General features: G+C 42.1%; 2 protein-coding genes across 2 annotated transcripts; one reads left to right on the forward strand and one right to left on the reverse strand.

Moving 5' to 3' along the window:
- Window positions 1-1,197: 1,197 nt before the first annotated feature.
- Window positions 1,198-4,123, reverse strand: LOC4325971 (uncharacterized). The gene is made up of 6 exons (XM_015771552.3): window positions 3,703-4,123; window positions 3,202-3,608; window positions 2,715-3,113; window positions 2,132-2,497; window positions 1,825-2,021; window positions 1,198-1,721 (listed from the first exon to the last, which is right to left on the reverse strand). The coding sequence occupies exons 1-6, from the start codon at window positions 3,981-3,983 to the stop codon at window positions 1,470-1,472; spliced, it is 1,902 nt and encodes a 633-aa protein (XP_015627038.1). The 5' UTR covers window positions 3,984-4,123; the 3' UTR covers window positions 1,198-1,469.
- A 13,174-nt stretch (window positions 4,124-17,297) lies between these two features.
- Window positions 17,298-18,680, forward strand: LOC4325972 (LOB domain-containing protein 40). Its single transcript, XM_015788984.3, has 2 exons — window positions 17,298-17,614; window positions 17,704-18,680. Exons 1-2 carry the CDS (start codon window positions 17,425-17,427, stop codon window positions 18,435-18,437), a joined length of 924 nt encoding a protein of 307 aa, XP_015644470.1. The 5' UTR covers window positions 17,298-17,424; the 3' UTR covers window positions 18,438-18,680.
- The last annotated feature ends 1,332 nt before the right edge of the window (window positions 18,681-20,012 follow it).

The following is a 20,012-nucleotide window of genomic DNA, read 5'->3' on the forward strand; positions in this document are numbered from 1 at the left end:
TTTTTAATTTTTTTCCTAGTCACTTACAAGTGGGCCTCACTTGTATTGTGTGACTAGGTTGCCACATCAGCACAAAGTTGACCAAGTCAAAGGGTTACACTAGCAAAACCGCTCTCCAAAATTGTTGAGGGAGTCAAATTGAATTTTTTTTAATTGTTGGGGATCGAGATATCTGGTATTGTGGTTCAGAGGTACGAATTAGATTTGGCCCCCAGTTAAGGGAGTTGAAGTGAACTTATTTCGGCCTGCGGTACTGGCTTGTGAAATTTGTGGGCTTTGATTGCCAAAGGCCAACAACTTCTATATATATTATCTTACATTAGCCAAGAGGCCCCGCCTATTTTGAAACAACTCAGCCCAAACCAAAATAAAACTGCATCATCAACGTGTTCGTTTTGATTTTGTTGAGGTTGTTCACTTTGTTCTTGGTAACCAAATTTTGTCAGTGGGAAATCTTTTCCCCCACTCTTTTTGACCTGTTTACAGTGGCCAGCCACTTTCTGACTCTGCTAATCTTTTCTTTGCCAAAAGCAAGAGCACCATGGACCATCTCTGTACTCGACTCTGCACGTAGCAATCGACGTCAAGAGCTTATCCAATGTAAAAAAGGGATATAAATGATCACTTCGGCGTAATCTTTGGTTTGTTTATGCAGCACCAAACATATCTAAATGCAGGTCAGCACAACACAAAGCTCATGGATGATTTTATTTAGTTGGATACAGAGAAGTCAGGAACTTGTAGAACACCTCTTTAATCTTCTGTTTCCTTTTGTTATGCAGAGGAGAGGCTGCTTTCCCTGATGACATAACATAAGAGTGCCAACATCCACAAAGGAAAAAAAACAAAAGATAAAATAAAAAGGAAAAGGAGGATGATGTGGTTATCCTAAAATGTTGAGGCAAATCTAGTGTGACATTTGTTGCTATCATCATCTTGTGATCCAAGGAGGAGAGCCTATAAAGCAGAGAGAGAAGAACACATGAAAAAGATAAAGCATTGTCAAAGCTGTGCTTGTCTCCATCCTCACCACCTCACCTCTTTTGCTTTCCATTCCATGCACACACAGATTGTGTCACATACACTCACACGGATTTATATACATAATGACATGAAGCGTCTAGATTCCAAAATCCATCATGCATGCAACGATCAAATTTATAGTATCTCACCCCCACCACATCACATGCACCCAACTACAAGATTGATGTGGGTCTCTTATTTATCTACTATGTATAAATACATAAGTACACATATATTGCCTTTACACGATCTCTTCATCGATCTCTGACTCTCTTTTTACAGAACTAGATCAGGCTAGCTGCGTGCCATGCATATTCTCATGTCGTCTATGCAACTTTATCTTTTTCTCACTATATCAACAAAGGAAGATTTGAAGAGGAGATGGGCAAGAAAAAAGTAGTAGATTACAAGCAGGGACTAGCTAGTTACAGCTGCTGATGCTGCTGTCAATGTGCAGGGAAGAAAAGAGGAGACGGGTCCCTCTGCATCTTGCCCTGAGCCGGGTCGACTTTGACCCTGTTCATCTTCTCCTCGCACCAGTGCAGCTGCTGATCGGTGATCTCCGGCATTCGCAGCACTCTGGCCACGATCTTGAGGTCGATTAAGCCCAGCAGTATTGACATCTCCTCTTCTTCCCTCAGCTTCGTCCTCCTCAGACACCGTCTTGGCCTCGTCAGGTCCTTGAGCCGGCTCTTCTTCTGAAGATTTCATTTTCAGGCAATGAGAAGAAAGTGGAATTAATGATGATGATGAAAGAAAATCTGATCAGCATTGTGTGTGATGTTTATTTATGTGGCTCACTTTCTTGTTGGCCTTCTTGAGGGTGATGACCAGAGTCTGATCCATGGAGCTGGTCCTCCTCTTCACCATTTCTCTGAACATTTGGTAGTGGCTCCTCTTGTCTGCACGCAGGAACGCCATGAACGTTCTGATCGACTCCTCCAGTATGTACAAGAACTGCACCGCCGATATCAGATCGTCCTTCTCGTCCTCCTCATCTGCAATATTTTCAAAAATTAACAACGCACTACTCAATTCTCAGCTACTCTAAATCAGCTAACAAAACAATAAAGTTTGGTCAATTCCATCAGAGAAATTAGTTAGTTACCTCTGAACTCTGGGACGAGGAGAAGCTTGGGGGATGAGTTCTTCATCCGGGCGTACACCTCCGGGCGGAGTCCGTACTCGTAGGGCTCGTTCTCGATGAACCGGTGAAGAAGAACTTGGAATTGCTGGAACTCCTGCGCGACGCGCGCCGGGCAGCACCTCGCCGCGATGTCGCCGGCGTGGCGGCGGAAGCTGGCGTAGTTCCAGTTGAGCGCCTCCCAGGTGAGGCAGATCTGCGCCACGTACACCCGCTCCAGCTCCGGGTACGGGTCCCTCAGCCCGATCGCCGGCCGCGGCTTCGGCGTCAGCTTCTGCACGATCCGCTCCGACACCGATCGCGGCTGATACTTTATCGACCTGTACGACTCTGCAAATTAACCGTTCCAGCAAACGCAACTGATCAGTAAACTTTCTGTAAATATTTTTTGTTGTGTGAGCCCCATTGTGTGTAGAGAAAGAGTTGCAGGGAGCTGGAATTGCGTCGTTTGATTGAGGTTTATGTTTCTCGAGAAAGGTTTAATTAATCTAGCTTGGGTAATGAGTGGTAATGATGACTTGATTTTGGAAGAATAATTAGTATGTACCTGTCTCGGTGAGCTTCTGGGCGCCGACGCGATGGAAGTAGACCATGTCCTCGTCGTACTTGCGGAAGAGAGCGTACGACTCCCACCGCGACGAGCTCCGGCGAGACGACGACGAGAAGGGGTACTCCGTCTCCGAGTCCTTGGTCACCGTCGAGCTCCGCCACTCCACCGAGCTCTTCGACGTCGACTCGCTCGTCAGCGTCGACGCGCCCAACCTGCTCTCCTCCTCGCGCTCGCGCTGCACTCCTCCTTTCCCGGCCATGGCGCCCTCCAGAAGCAGCTTCTTCGTGTCGGCGAGCGCCCGGCTGTTCACGAACAGCTTCACGTCATCTCCCCTAAACCTCTTCTCCTCCTCATCGTCTTCTTCTCCGTGTTCGCCATGGCCGTCCTCTTCCCCGGCTGCAACCACGTACGACGAGTGTCAGAACCAGGATGAAATGCATGGTTAACAAGAAGTAATAGAGGTTAGTGGAATTAATGGTTATACCTTCGACGGGAACGTTCTCCGGTGATGGCACGGCGGCCGGAATGATATCCTTCTGGCTCGACGCAGTGGCGGCGGCGGCGGCGGCGGCGGCCTTGGGCTCCTCATGGCTGAAGCTGCACTGGCGATGGTGCGGCGAGATTCGTCGGGTGGATTCCACCATGGGAAAGGTGCTCTCCACCTGCAAGCAACGTGCAGGTGTAGGTGTAGGTGGTGTGGTGGCAGCGTCGTACATGAGCTGATCCTTTCCTTCGCCACCAAGCAGAGCAGTGTCCTCGAACACGGCCTCGTCGAACCAGAACAGCATCTCCGCTTGCTGCTGCTGCACTCCGGCGATGTCGTCGGCGCCGGCGAACTCCTCCCTCCCGGAGGTCTCCGTGACCTGGTGCTCGTCACAGCTACCATGGCCTCTACATACATACGCACAGTAAAAATGTGACACGTCCATGCAATTAATGGCACAAAGATCTCTCTGAACTGAAGCTAGCTCTGTCACTCACTCACCGGCGGTGAAGGCCGGCGGCGAGCTTGGCGAGGAGGAAGAGGAGGAGGTAGGCGACGAGGAGGAGGACGTTGAGGGAGGCCAGTGCATGGAGAAGAGACGGCGGCGCCGGCGTCGTCAGTGCCAGCATCTCCCCGCAGACGACTGCCGGGGGAGGTGCCTGCAGAAGACAGCCGTCGCCGGCGCCGCCGTAGCCATGAGAAGGAGACGGCGAGCCAAGCACTTGCGCATGCAACGGCGCCGCCACCCGAGAGCAGCAGCTGCTGCCGCTCGCATTACGCATCTACCACCTGCAGCTTCCCCTTAATTTGCCTCTTGCTCCTACTACTACTTCCACACTGTCAAGCTAGCTATCCTTGCACTTGCTTATTAGTATCACTTTGAAATGAAAAATGGGAGGAACCAAAGTGGTGATGTGGATCAAATCGGGCGAATGGTTTGGGACAACACAAAGTTTATATAGGCTTTGCATAAAGCATCTGGGAGAGATCGAGTGATTAGAGAAGCATGGGGCCCAACGTGATATAAAGATGGTCAGATGATTCTGTTGATGAGAGGAGAGTTAGCAGAAGAAGCATTAAACAGTGGTTAAATTAGTTGTTTGATTGTGAGGCAAAGGAGGCATGCCCTGTCTCAAGTTACTTGCATTACGAGGTAAGCCTATATGCGTTTCATCACCTGGGGTTTTGGTATAATTCTCTTACTTCGATTTTCTCATCATCTCATCACCGCCGATAGCTAGCTTTAATTTGACAGTATATATGATCATCCAGCTAGTGGTAGTACGTAACATATCTAGCAGATCGAGAGCATCTTCTGACCATTATGATTTTGGTTACTTGCATAAGTAGGTCAAAGAACACGCTATCATGCAGCAACAATGTCGGAATAGAATCAGAACATAGAATCAGAACATGAATCAGAAAATGGGCTTGCGAAATGGGCCCCCGGTTAGAGAAATAGTCAAATAGGCCGAATATGGAGTTATTAGGCCCGGTTACAGAATAAGCCCAACATAGAGTAATAAACTTCTGGGCCATCAACATTTTGTGCTATATATCTGGGCTAATTTTCAAGTGGGCTATATTGTTGCGCAATTAGTCTATTTGGGCCTCACTGGGCCCTACATTCTCAGCCCACTTGCGAAAAGCTTTATTGAGCCTCAAGTCCTCTTTTGTCCTTCTGAATTCCCCTCTGTTTTCCTCCTAGTTCACATCTAAACATGTCTTTCTTCTCCTTTTAGTGCTTCATTTTACCTCGTTCAATTAACATATCGATTAACCAATCATTAACCAATAAGCAGGTTGGGCTTTCATCAGTATAAAATTAACAGAGTTAGACGTGCTCTAAAACCAGCAGTAACTGGCCTGTTACTGTCGAAGAATGGGAGCAAAAGCCCTGCATAATTAAGCACTTGATCTACATAATTTAATGCACATTATCAAATTAACTCAAGTCGTCAACAATTGTGGCCACTTGACTTGGAACAGGGCAGGAACGAGCGATCGACGGCCGGTTGAAAACAGGGACCGTACCGGTACGTAATTAATTAACTGGGCTGTCAGTGGACTGATGATCCGTGTGACAACGTAATTCACGCTCTCTATCATGCGTCGTCAAATTATAATTTCTCAATCAAGCAACGAGAAACAAAAAGTTACACGCTATCTTGGTTCAAAAGAAGGTCGAAACCATGGGAACAACTTTAATTTTCCCACATATAGTATATACTACTGCTTTGCAAGATCAACTAGGAAAGCCTGAAGTGTAATTAGGCACTAGATATAATTAATCACCACCACGAGCTAAGCTTGATGAGATCATGCCAACTAGGATGAACACTTGCATATGCACTCAGCCCCAGCAGCACACAAGTTTGCCACAAGTTGAGCAATAAAACTAGTGTTTTATGGCAAGTGTCCTAGAATCATTTGCAGCTAAACCATATATAAATAAATTGGTATCCAGTTGCTGATGGCCCTGTACACTCGGAATCCAAGTGCTTATTAGGTGCATTGCATCTCTACCAATCGATCGGGCCATCTGATTGGGGAATGCGCCATGAACACCAGGAGATTCTGTCTCGAGCGAGGGGGCCCCAAATTTTGTTGGACAGCTTGATTTGTTCTATGTATTTTTAGTTCGATTTTGTCCTCAACAAGATGGGTTTACTGTTTCAGAGCATATATACTTTTACTTTCCCCGAAATAATTGTGTGTCTGTTTCTGAATTTTTGGATGTTTGCGTCCTAGCTGATGAGACATCGTACGTTCATAGCATATATAATTAAGTACATATATAGTTAAGTCCGAACTTAAAATTGAATTAAACCTGACCAAATATGCTCTATGTTCTTGACGAAAAAGGCTATACATACTAAAACTTTCTTACTGAACTTTTAATAACACTGATGTGTTATATATGCTGTGGGTACATCACTAGATATCCACTCATCTATGTTAATCAAATTGTTGAAATTATTATTTGTAAGAGTTTTTGTTTTTTAAAAAAAATATGTGTAGTAGTGCTCCACGTTCTTATTCCAATCGGCTATTGTTGGGAGTTGGTTGACACGTGGGTCCTCTAACCGACATGCCATTTTCGCTCTAAAAGAAAGTTGGGAATTGATGGTCGGGTGGTGACAGAACAATCATCACCGCTAGCTACTCCCTTTTATAAGGAGTATAGATAGACTAGCAAACATACAACAAGGGAAAAAAATCATAAGGTTAAAAGAGTAAAGATAAAGTCACACAATTTGCTATTGAAAACAGGGATAGAAATGCAAATGCCATGTTTCTTGGGTCGGTTTAGTCCTAAAATTTCATTTGTGCAAACTCGTCCCTCTCAATGTTGATTTGCACCAAGCCAACTCAATGTGAATCTAGCGTAAATAGTAAAATCCCCGATTAAAGTTCAAATTGATATCTCACATGGGTAAATGTATAATTTGTACTTCCTCTGTCGGTGACATGGGGCCGGGGGTATCGTGACTAGAGACTTGGGTAGCCGCGGTCACCCACGTGGCCTGACCCCCTCGGGGGGGTCGGGCCCGAGGGTGACGTGGCCACCCCTCCCTCTGTCTCCCCGAGGGGTCGGGCCGCTCCCGTTTCGGCCCCGAGGGCTGGGGCGCCCCCGTTTCGGCCCCGAGGGCTGGGGCGCCCCGACCCCCTGTGGTTTTGGCGCCACGTGTGTGGGTTAGGTGAGCACAACGGGGCTCACCTAACCGCATTTATAGCAGGTTGGACGAGCGCGCCACGTCGCATTTAATGCGGCGCAGCGCACGCTTATCCGATCCGTGACCGGTCGCGGTGTGTGACCGGTCACAGACCGGTCAGATCGCGGGTTAGGTGGCAACAGGCGGCCTGTCACACGCCTCGCCCCGTCCCGTCGGAATGATGAGAGCTTCCTGGCTCTCGTCCCTAGCCGGAGCCGGCGTGCTAACTCCTGGAGTTGGTATGTCAGTCCCGGTCAGATCCATTCCAGGCTTCAGCGCAAATATGGCAAGGAAGTCGCTGGCCATTAAATGAAGGTTGAAATGGGCGTCCACCGGGAAAGCGGGCGAGCGGGGCAGGAGGCGTGTGCTCTGCTTGTCAGAGGTCATTTCCGGCTGTAGACTAGCCCTCATTGTAAAAAGCATGTTTCCCTTCTTAGGCAACTAGAGGCCCATGTGGTGACCCCTGACCAGATAAAAAGGAGGCCCAAGCCTAGGAGAAAGGGGGTTGGGACTCTGGGGAAGAGGGGCGAGAGCCTGAACTCACTCTCGCTCTCCGGTTCTCTGTATTCCTTCAAGCACAGATCCACCAGAACACAGGAGTAGGGTGTTACGCTTCTCAGCGGCCCGAACCTGTCTACGTCGCCCGTGTCTTGTGCACTTCCTCTCCCGCTGACTTTCCTCAGATCGAGGGCGAAGAACCTCACTCAGCGCCCCCGGCCGAACCGGCAAAGGGGGGCCTGCGCGGTCTCCCGGTGAGGAGCCCCACGCTCCGTCATCCTCTATCCCAAAATATAAGTAGTTTTAATTAGATGAGACAAATCCTAGTACTATGAATCTGGATAGATAGTTTGTCTAGATTCGTAGTACTAGGATATACCCCATCCAACCAAAACTCATTATATTTTGGGACGGAGGGAGTATATGAAAAGGATGAGTATATACACCTAGCTAGGTGTACCGTGTATAATATTTTCTTTTATGAGTATACATATATGTGTGTGTCGGATACCTACTCTATATATAGTGCTTGCGGGTTTAAAAACTCCCTCTGCCAAAGCTTTCAATCACTATAGGGGAAACGATTTTTAGTCCCGGTTTACAACTCCTTTACTACCAATTGTAGCAACCGAGACGAGCAAATCGGGACTCAAGTTCAAAATCTTTAGTACCGATACATAGCAAGTGAAAATAAATATGTGGGATATGGGATTCGAACTCAAGATCTCTCACCTCAGCCCTCACACGCGTAACCAACTCACCTACTACACACATCTAGCTTGAAGAGATGTTTTACTTTTGAACTAACCCTGGAGGCTTTACTACTGGTCTTTAGTCCATGTTGGTGTTACCAACCGATAGTAAAGATACCAGTTGGTAATATCAACTAGGACTAAAGATGTTTCTAGGGATTTGGACTTTTATAACCGGTACTAAAGCATTTTTAGTACTGGTTTTTAATCTAACCGAGGTATTTGTGATTTTGGGTACTACGTCAAAAGGTTTGTTCTCTAGTAGTGAATACTCCCTAATCCAAGATTAATTAAGATACATGTAAAAAAATATAATTAAGATAAACCAGCAAAGCATGATTACTAGTAATAAAGCTGTAAGTCCCACCAATTCAACCCTCCTATATTCTTCTTTTCTATTAATAGTAACTCCAAGTCCTCAATCTAGCCAAAAAATATTTTGGCAACTTAGTTCCTTGTCAAATTTTAGAAAAAAACAATGAAATAACTATGGCTCAAAATTGCTAAATATTAACCTGGTTGTCAAAAGCTGATCTCGATCGATCGGTCGATCAGATTGATCATGTAAGCTACCTACCATTTACCCAAATTAAACTGTAGTGCTGACCAATTTAGTAGTCCTGGCACACGACGCGCGTGGAACAATTTTGCGTGGAGACCACACGCCTTCTCGTTAATCTAATCCAACAATTCTAAATTGAGAAAAATATCATTGATCACATTGACTAGTAGCAGTAAATAAAACGTAATTAGAGTGGAGTAGCCATCAAGTGGGCGGTTGATAAAGGTTAGCATATATACCACCATTAGGCCGGAGGAGGGTCCAGATGCATTGCAACTTTGCACACAGCTTCGTCGGGAGAGCCTCAAATCAAATGACACATTGGTCGAGGATTATGTCATTGATGAGCTGTGCGATTACACGTAAGTACAAAAACTATATACCTACAAAGTTTATGAGGGTACGACGTAGTCATACGAATTATTTTTTTCTTAGATTCTTGAGCGGTTGCAAGTTTGCACTGTGCGTGCCTGGCTAGATTTAAATTAACCTAGGTCTAGAAGTCTTTGATTTATCTAATGGCTCCTCTCTTTGTGCACCTTTCTTCTTTATTCCATGTTGCAAGGAATGCAGAGATCGAAATTTTGTTTAATCCTTATTTTAAATGCGGCTACTAACAGCATACTATTCAAATAGTTTTAGTTAGTGGTACGGATCTAAATGAGGTTCTGGATGGATAATTAATTCGTTTCTCATGAATTTTATGATATTATTCTCATTCAACACGAAATCTTAGTGGGAACTCGTCATGGAAATATGTTTGCAAAACAGTAGGCAATACTCGTGGAATAATGCAAGGAAGAGGGTATTAGGCTTATCCTGAATTATATTGATTGATGCCTCGTACGTTTAGTTGACCTTGATGCTACGAACAGGATTACCCAAAACCATGGGCGCTTTCTTTTTTTAATTTTTTTCGATATGATGGATTCATGCATGTACCATGCGATTCACATTATATTACACAGCTCATGCATATTGGACAAGTGGAGGCACAAATATTAGGGAGAAACCAAGCTAGATTATTTTGTTTATTGTCCCTATGCCTTTTTACCGTACTACTCCCTCCGTCCCAAAATAAGTGTAATTTTACACTATTCATCTCCAACGTTTGACCATTCGTTTTATTTGAAATTTTTTATGATTACTATTTTTATTGTTATTAGATGATAAAACATGAATAGTACTTTATGTGTGACTAAATTTTTTTAAATTTTTCATAAATTTTTCAAATAAGACGGACGGTCAAACGTTGGACACGGATTTCTATGGCTGCACTTATTTTGGAACGGAGGTAGTAGTAGCTAGGTTTTTCTCCTAATAAATGTAAGCCATTCAGTACCATTAGCCCAAATGCAAGGCCTCACGCTTCAGAAACTTAAACTACTCACATCAAATCAAGAAAGAGGCTTTGAAGAAATTTTCCTTTTAATTTATTTAATGGAGAAAATTGCAACATGCATGGTAGTGATGTTCTAACGTACATATATATGTACTCCATGTACGTATAATGTGCGGGCGTCACTGTACGTACCGGTGGTCGAACTATATATTTTGTTTAGATAATGAAATGGTTTACAAAGGTCAACCTAATTAAGGGCCTGTTAATTAATTTGCAACATTAAAAGTTCACAGCATTTATCTAAGTTTGCATATAAGTTTTCTACAGGATATAAATGTGTTTTTTTTACATAATAAACAGTGGTTACAAGAACTTAATTTGAGAAGTACGGGGTATTATGAAAGTTGAACTTGGAATTTGACTTGTCAAAAAAAAAACAATGTGCACCGAGTTTCCAACAAAAGAAAATCCATTATATTTTTTTTGTAAGATAATAAGGCAAATATAAGTAATATGAACCCTCAAAATATCTGAAATTTAATTACATATATAAGCAATATAAGGTAAGCTCTTGAAATCTATTTTCTCATTTAAATAGCCCTCAAATATTCAGAGTATTTATGCATATGTTTTTTTCATTTTCATTTCCATTTTATTTTAGCTCTTTACTCTGGTTGAGTTTCCGATCAAATGTCTCTTAATTTGCTTATATGTAGTTAACAATTGTGTGTTTGTAAGTTGATAATTTTGAGCTATATATATATATATATTGATTGATTGACAAGTTACTTCAGCTAAAGCTTTTTTTTAAACCAAAACCATTGTGGGTACAGCTAAATATTTTATGTCCACTTTTGATATGATATATTGTTTTACTAAATGATTAAAATATTGGATGTGTTTGTACATACATATAGTACCCCCTAAATTATTGTTTGCGCAGTTTTGGTGTAGGATTGAACTCTATTACGGTAATTAAATTGCAACCACGCAAAAATACATAATAATAGCTAATTTCCTGAATTTTACTATCCGGTTATCGTATTGTAGCTTGAATAAATGACACTACCCATGGATTTAACTAATTGGACATGGTTTAAGATTTAGGCGGTTTTTAGTCCAAGATCGTCTTAACCAGGAAAACTCCTAAAATGAAGGGTCTCAAACGTAACGAAACCTTATGAAAGCTCTCATGAGATAAAGCTAGTGAATAGTTCAGTGTCTACTACCTTCGTCTCAAAGATAGTAATCTAGTACCCAATGAGACACATCATAGTATTACGAATACATATATACCTCATTGGGGCTTAGGATGAGTTTTATGTTTTTCAGGGCACGCAAAACTAGAAAGCTCATAACCACATCATTAATTTAGTATTAATAATTATAAACTTGAAAAATAAATTTATTTGAATTTTTCAAACAACTTCTATATAGACTTTTTTTGAAAAAAAAACACATCATTTAATAGTTCGAAAAGCGTGCTAGCTGAAAACGATAAAGAAGCCTTAGTTAGGAAAACCCATAAAATGAAGAGGCTCGAATGTAACAAAACCATAAACCTCTCATCAGATAAAGCTAATAAATAGTTCAAAGTTACTACCCCTGTCTGTAAAGATAGCAATTTAGTACTGGATAGACGACATATCCTACATTCTGAATATAAAAAGATAATTCGTTCATATCCGTAATATTAGAGTGTGTCTCATTCGATATTAGATTGTTTTATTAACGGGATGGAGGGACAAGCAGAGCAAAGTTATGAAACGGCCCTATACGTGTGCTGCAATTGGACAGAGAACGTCGGATGCGAACAAATAAAATCCGAATAATTAACAAAAAGCATCCATGCCTGCATGGTGGGGGATGCGGAGAAGCAACAGTTCCACTTAATTTGCAAAGCCTGTCTGCCATATATATTCTTCTTAGTCTGAACCCCCCTTTGGCATCTCTTCCCATTTTCCCTAAGTACGCCGTACCTGTCTGGTCATAACAAAGGCTTATTTATAAATCAGCAACTTCCTTGTTAATTAATCTTTAATTTGTATATGAGCAAGTGGCAAATTTAATGGGATGCAGTACTAGTACCACAAAAACATCGCCGGGTCAATATGAGGTGTACTACGTACGTACTACACTCTTGGTTCATTGTCTCTGATATGTGTGCTAATAATCTAATCGATCGACCACTTGTTCTTGTGTCGTACAACAAAATTAAACTAGCAATTTCTTTGCTGATGGAGCCTTCATCAAGGTTTGGATTCACGGTGTGATGACCTAAAATACCCAACTAATGAGGGCTCGGGAATCTTAAACGGATCGAATCACATGCAATCTCGGTAGTTAAGCACATCCTCCCGCGGCGCGTACTACTGGTGGTTTTAGAAGTTGTCTGTTATTTTAAGGATACACATATCGATGAATTTATTCTATAAATAGGCTCGAACAAGCTTGTAGTAGTGCTATATCGTTTGGCCTGATTATCAGCGACTTAAAAATAATTTTTTTAACATTACAAACGCAAGTACCATTAAAAAATAATAATTAGACGTAAATGTGAGAACCCATGTCAAATAATCTAGGATTTGAATTTGGGTGGGCTGGTTTCACCAAAAGAATCTAATCAGTTAAGCTACATTCGATTCGCAAAAAAAAATTAATTAATGCATAAAACTTCTGTATATGTGTGTTCTTAGTAACTTAAAAGCTAATACTAAAAATAAAATATGATAAAAATCAAAATCAACTCTATAAGTTTAGAAAAAAAATAAATTTTGGTTGTGGCTGATAAGCGGAAGGGCAAACGATTTTTCATCTATAATTAATATATTAATTATTTGGATTTATTCTATATATAGGCTTGTTCAAGCCTATTGTTTAATCTTGATCAGTAATTAATGTCTTGAATATTGTTTTTTAAGTAAAGAACGGTAAAAACTTCAATTAATCAGCCGCATATGGTCATATCGTTTTTTAGATAAACGACGGCGCGAAATTGAAGCTTGATGAGGTAAGTGAAAACAACGTACAAATTACACTGTGAACATGTAGTCTTTGTTAGTATTTTTGAGAAATGCAACTAGCTAGGAGTGGGAAGCACCACTTGAAGCTAGTTAGCAAGCTATAAGAACTCGACAATGACATCGTTGGTATATATACGTACAGTGTGATCGAGCAAGCTATTAGCATAAGAAAAACATTTGGTTTTGTTAATTAATTAATGAAGGGCAACAATTAAACAAGAGAAATTAACGTACGACCGCTCCTAGGATTCTCCATTTTAAGTTGTAACTATATAGCTTCCCCAATGGAGATGCATGGCGTACGGGGACCCCCTTAATTTCTCTTAGTACTACACAAAGTTAATTAATTAAACACAGAGAGAGGACACACACATATAAAACGGTACTAATTAGGGAGGTTCAACTTGCCGGTGATGTGAGCTCTCAACCTAAACTGTCGTAGGCCTATGATCTATCTATATACTCCCTCCGTTTCAAAATTTTTGACACCGTTGACTTTTTAGTACGTGTTTGACTATTCGTCTTATTTAAAAAAATTTAAGTAATTATTTATTCTTTTCATATCATTTGATTCGTTAATTGTTAAATATACTTTTATGTACACATATAGTTTTACATATTTCACGAATTATTTTGAATAAGACAAACGGTCAAATATTTGCTAAAAATTCAACGGTGTCAAACATTTTGAAACGGAGGGAGTATCAAAGCTAGGTACTAGCTTGATTCCCAACATAAAATAAGCGTGCCAAACTGAAACGCACGTAAAACTGGATCATGATTCACGCAGCTATAGCATTTGGGATCGGAGGAGGGCAGATGCATGAATGGTTAGCAGCTGCTATCCCCCACAGAAGCATATGATATGATTTGCACGGCAGAGACTCTCGCTGCCTCCTACCAAGTTGGATCGAAAAAAAAGGAAAAGAAAAGGGTTAGCAAAACCGCCCATGGAAATCGAATCGGCTCTCTCGAGCGCCCACAGATGTTGGTGGCTGTGCGCGAGGAGGAAGACGACGACGTACGACGACCACCTCCACCAATCACCAGCCAGTGCGTGGGGCCCACTTAAGCCTAGCTATAGCTCGTACGACTATACCGTGGGGGCCCCACGCCCAGGTCGCTGGGGGCCGCCCTCCTCTCGCCGCGTGCACTTCCTCCCGGAAACGAGCGTTGCGATTCGCCCGCCGATGGATGGCGATGACGACGCTGACAACCACCGCCACGCGCTGTCATGTGTCCCCCACACGCACCGGATTTATAATTAGTATGCTATCCTCGGATTGCTTGACCTAATTGCCCTTGCCTTCTTGCCTGCTGCTTAATGCTGTAACTAGCTAGTAATGCATATGCATGCATGATACCATGTGGTTCCATCTGGAACTATTTTATGATGATATATAGCTTGTGCCCTTCCATGCATGCATGCATGCTGATGACAGTTAGGTTTCATCACCATCGAACTGTCTGAATTTTTTTCAGTCATAATCCCCTTTTCTCCACAATTCCTGTTTGCTTGGATGTATTCATCGCATTGTACAAAACCGATTGACTGAAGTTCTTCATATGACTCCATTCAAGGTGCCAAGTACCAACAGATATTACACAATTGTTGTTGTGGTTTCAGTAGAAATTTAGTGATATGGATTTTCATCCTTCGACATCCGCTAGCTTTTTTCCTACATGTCACCTAAATAGTAAAAAACATATTTTTTTTGACAATATAGGTTAATACGATATATATCACTCTACAAACATGCATAGGTTAAATTCGACTTTCACAAGTTGTAAAAAGAACAAATTAAACTGCAACTAGTTAACGTACACTTTGCAGTTATTTTTGTAACAACTTGGAAGTCGAATTTGAGCTTGCATGTTTGTGTAGTGATATATTTCATATTAATCTATCTTGTGTTTTTTTAAAAGAAATATAACTCTTTAGGTGGCATGCATGCAAGAAACGATAAGACATCCTCTCGAGGGGTGAAAACATTTCCTACATTTAGTGACTTTAGTGAATTTCTTTTGCATACCGTCTCTCTGAGCATGTGTATTATATTAATGTGATGCGCCTGCCAGTGTGTGTGCGTGTATGGTGCACTTTTGTTTGTTTCTACTATGTATTAGGATATATGCATGAAATCGATCTTGTAAAACTTTCAGGAAGTGTGTGTGTGTGTGTCTATCTATATCTCTCTCTCTCTCTCTCTCTCTCTCTCTCTCTCTATATATATATATATATATATATATATATATATATATATATATATATATATATATATATATATATATATATATATATATATATATATATATATATATATATATATATATATATATATATATATATATATATATATATATATATATATATATATATATATATATATATATATATATATATATATATATATATGTTTTGACATTTTCTCTGCTCTCATACGTATTATTTTACTTAATTAGCATTGCGACTATATATTTATTATCCAACATCAATATTTGAACTTCTTCCGCTCATCTATATATACTATTTTAAAAGGCTCTAGTGGTGGTAGTAGTGAATCTACCACCCCAACTACTCCTATTGTAAATTTTTAAATCACCTCCTGAACTCTATATTAAAAACAATCAATCTAAATGGATAGTGATTCCTAGAATCAAATTAAGATAAATGGTTTCCATAGCAAAACGACAGGTAGAACATTTCACGAAAAATACATTTTATCTGCAGCAAAGCACAGACAGAAAATTTTTCTTTTGTCATAGAAGAAATGATTTTTAGGTTTATCATTAAAAATATATATGTTGGTATCATCATATTTAGTTTTTTTTCTTTTTTGCGGGAAATATTTAGTATTTTTCTAGCTACAAACATACAACTAGGGAAGTGGTTAATGGCCAAATTAATACAGGTGTATATATATGAGTCCATGTTAATGCCCAAAATCAATAAGGAATTTATCCAATAACAAATAATCAGAAAAATGCAATGGTCAAATAAGTGTGATCCAAGAGACTAACAAGATCCTAAGGAAATTATCTCTCTTGAGTCTTGAGGAAAGGAAAACAAGATAGATCAAGCACAACACAATTAAGTCCAATAATTAAAGGATGGTATGAACTTGGAGATCTGATACCGTACTTGTCTCGACCATAAACAATGTCAACTAGAGCTATGGTAAAGGTTGAGCGGGAGGAAGAATCATTCATCTTCGCGGAGTTATCTAAGAGAAACATGTCACTATACACTAATTGAGGTATGTTCACTCTTAATTTCAGGGAGCAAACCAGGGGGTGAATTAAGCCAAGATAATGAGCCAAGCATATAGGGCTTATAGGGCATCTTAATTACTGTGTATTTCCAAAATTTTTAGATAGGATCGTAAAAGATATTAAAGAGACAAACCTAGAAATCAAGCCCTAATTATTGCTCAAGGCTAGTGAGAGTCGTAGCTACTATATTACTACTGTTGGAATTTTCAAGAACACACTTAGTTGATTTGTTCTTATAAAACTGAATAATTATAACATAGGGGATATTATATTAGAAGAAGAAAAAGCAAACGCGCATGTTATCCCTCGCGGAGAAACCGTCAAAACCAACTAAATGTTGAGAAGTAAGGTGATGATTTGACAAGACCACAGCTAATCAAGTAAATTAAGCTTCGTTCTAGAGTCGTTACACTTATCTATTTAGTTTTCTGTTTGCTACACTGAGGTGGTTTTCATGTCATATATACATTCCGAGCTAGGTCAGCATATTGCAACAGCTATAGCAGTACTACTACTATAGCTTGAATGGAGTAAACATATGACTTCTTTTTTTTCCTCCTAATACCGGGTTTCTAATTAGTCAGAACCTTCTGTCAGATCCCTTTCTTTTTGAGGCAAGTACACAATATATATTCAACTCCCATATATATATATTAATTATAACCAAGTTAATTCAACCTAGGACCACTTGGTCAGCCAGATCGATCACCATCACATACCTAGTATGTATATATAATTATCTAAGTAATTAAAGTTTAGTTATAAGTTTTAGAAGAAGCTTAGAGAGATCATGAGATGGAAAAGTGAGGGGCATTAGGGTAACATCACATGTAGGGGAGAAAACCAGCTTTCCACTCCCAGGGAAACCGGAGGCTTTCCAGTCCGCTGCCGAGCTAACCCACGGCTCCACCTCCCAATGCTTTATATACACCCAACCTCTCCGCCCACACACCCACCACCATTTCCTCCTCCTTCTTCTACCTCTAGCTCGGCATTGCTAGCTCGATCTCACCGGTCGTCGTCTCCGGCGAGCCGCGCGGGTTAGTTTGCGAGGATCATGCGGATGAGCTGCAACGGGTGCCGCGTGCTGCGCAAGGGGTGCAGCGACAACTGCGCCATCCGCCCCTGCCTGCAGTGGATTCGCAGCCCCGATGCGCAGGCCAACGCCACCGTCTTCCTCGCCAAGTTCTACGGCCGCGCCGGCCTCATCAACCTCATCACCGCCGGCCCCGAGCACGTCCGTCCTGGTACGTGTGCTTAGCCCTTGTTGCTAGCTAGCTACATGGCCATGGCGTTTGAGTTCGTTCTCTGACTCTTGGGTTGCGTACGTGTGCAGCCATATTCCGGTCGCTGCTGTACGAGGCTTGCGGGCGGATGCTGAACCCGGTGTACGGATCCGTCGGCCTCCTCTGGTCGGGGAACTGGCAGCTTTGCCAGTCCGCCGTCGAGTCCGTCCTCCGCGGCATGCCCATCGCGCAGCCGCCGCCGTCCGCCACCGCCGTGCCCCCGCTCCCCACCTGCGACATCCGCCACGTCGGCGCCAGGAGAGGCGACGTCCATGGCGCCGCGGCCGGCCCGGTTGCCGACCTCCACCGGCTTGACATCAGCTCGCGCGCCAAGTTCAAGAGGCCCGGCGGCGGCGCCGCCGCCGCCCACAGGTCCGACCATGCCGCCTTCGAGCTCGTCTTCTCCAAGCCCGCCGCCGCCATGGCCGTCGATGTGATAAGGCAGGCGCAGCCGCTCAACTGGGCGCCCGGGGCGCTCAGCCACGAGTCGGCGAGCCACGACGCCGCGCCGCCGGAGAGCGAGGGCCACAGCAACGACACGGCCGACACCGTGGACGGCTCCCACGTCAGCCAGTCGGAGCCGGAGCCGAGAGCGACGTCGGCGGCGACCGAGGTGCACGACGCCGGCCTAGACCTCACATTAGGTCTACCGCCGCCGCCGCCGCCGGTGCAAAAGACCGAGCCGGCGGACAGCGACGGCGGCAGCCAGCAGCAACACGATCATCGGAAGGAGAAGCCGGTGGAGCTCGGCTTGGCGATCTCAACTAAAGTAGCAGCTCAATGACCGATCAATATATACCTAAATATTTGTGATCAAATTTCCAATGGACATATACTGATAGAGAAATATATATATATGGATCAGGAGGAGTATTTTGACGGTCATAAGTGTCAATTAATTAGGTGTTAATTCATAGGAGCTAGCTAGTGTGTATTTGATGTCTTCCAATATTGGAGACATCGATGTAATAATCATCCACCTGTTCTTTTTTTTCTATACACTGTCATATTCATTTTTCTCTTTTCATCTCTTATCCTTTTTAGTTTGAGATCAATATTTTCCATGTATAGAGAGTTTGATGTATGCTTGCGTGACTATGATACCGATATATAGCACCTGAAAGGGATTCGTGTACGTCATGCATATGTGCATGCATGCTATTTATGATACAGGAACTATATAGACGAATTTCTTTGTTAACAGAAATAATTCCGAGTTCATATATATATGATGCAGATGCACACACTTAAATTTTCATATGTAGATGAATATTTGTTTCCACATAGCAAACATATCAAATTTTCTGATAAATTACCAAAATATAACTCTATGGGATTTTGACTAAATACTTGAGCTTGATTGGATATATTTCTCAGAACCAAAAAAAAAAAGGCAAAGAAATTAATTAAATCCAGTACTAGAAAATTTTCCTCCAAGGTAAAGGGGTTCACATAGAAGTTGGAACTTGAAAAGATTTCGATCTGACTGTCCCTAGCTAGCTCTCTCTCTCTCTCTCTCTCTCTCTCTCTGATGCACATGACCTTATCTAGTTGTTCTTTGTCCACGTTAATGTGTGTGTACAGTTAACAGTAGATGCACAAGCAGCTGAGAAAGAAAGACAAGCCTTTTTCTAGCATTGGTGTGTGTCTAGTAGCTTGCTAAGAGAGAGAAACAAATTGAGAGAGAGAGAGAGATGGACAACTTTAAATTTTCTTGGTGCATGCGGCGCCCCCACAGGGAGAGGTTCAGTGTATATGGCAAAAGTATGCGGAATGGGAGGCCAAATTGCACAATAAAAATGGAAAAGTTAGCTAGGGTTTGATCACCTCCAAGCAGGAGAACAAGACTGACAAATGAAGCGCATAAAGCATTTGTTTAGACAATTTGCCAACTAGTTAATTAATTAAGTATCTCGATCGCCAATGGTACTGCATCACCAACTATAGCTGCTACTTTACATTTGATGCAGACACTGTATATTTGTGCGGATTTAACCGGACATTTCTCGGACGGCGTCGAAAGCGGTGTGCACTGCAAGATTATTTGGCATGCACACATATGATAAATGAAAAACTACTGTACTACTCCGTTTCCAGCTGGATAAGAAAAAAGAAGACTTGAAGGAAGAAACATCTCTCCAAACATTTTTTTAAGAAATTATGAGCATGTTGGAATTTAGCACGAGAGCTTACGGTTGAAACCACACACATTACCACTGCACTATCAAGTGTATCTCATCCAACTAGCTAGATGATTATACATAGTAGTATATGGTCTTCCATAACAAGTTAGGTAAAAAATACTAGGCCGACATCAAAATTTGTCTGCATAGATGAAGGAAACAACCTCCAATTCTAA

This window comes from Oryza sativa, chromosome 1 (genome assembly GCF_034140825.1).
Source record: "Oryza sativa Japonica Group chromosome 1, ASM3414082v1".
In the NCBI taxonomy this organism is placed as follows: Eukaryota; Viridiplantae; Streptophyta; class Magnoliopsida; order Poales; family Poaceae; genus Oryza; species Oryza sativa.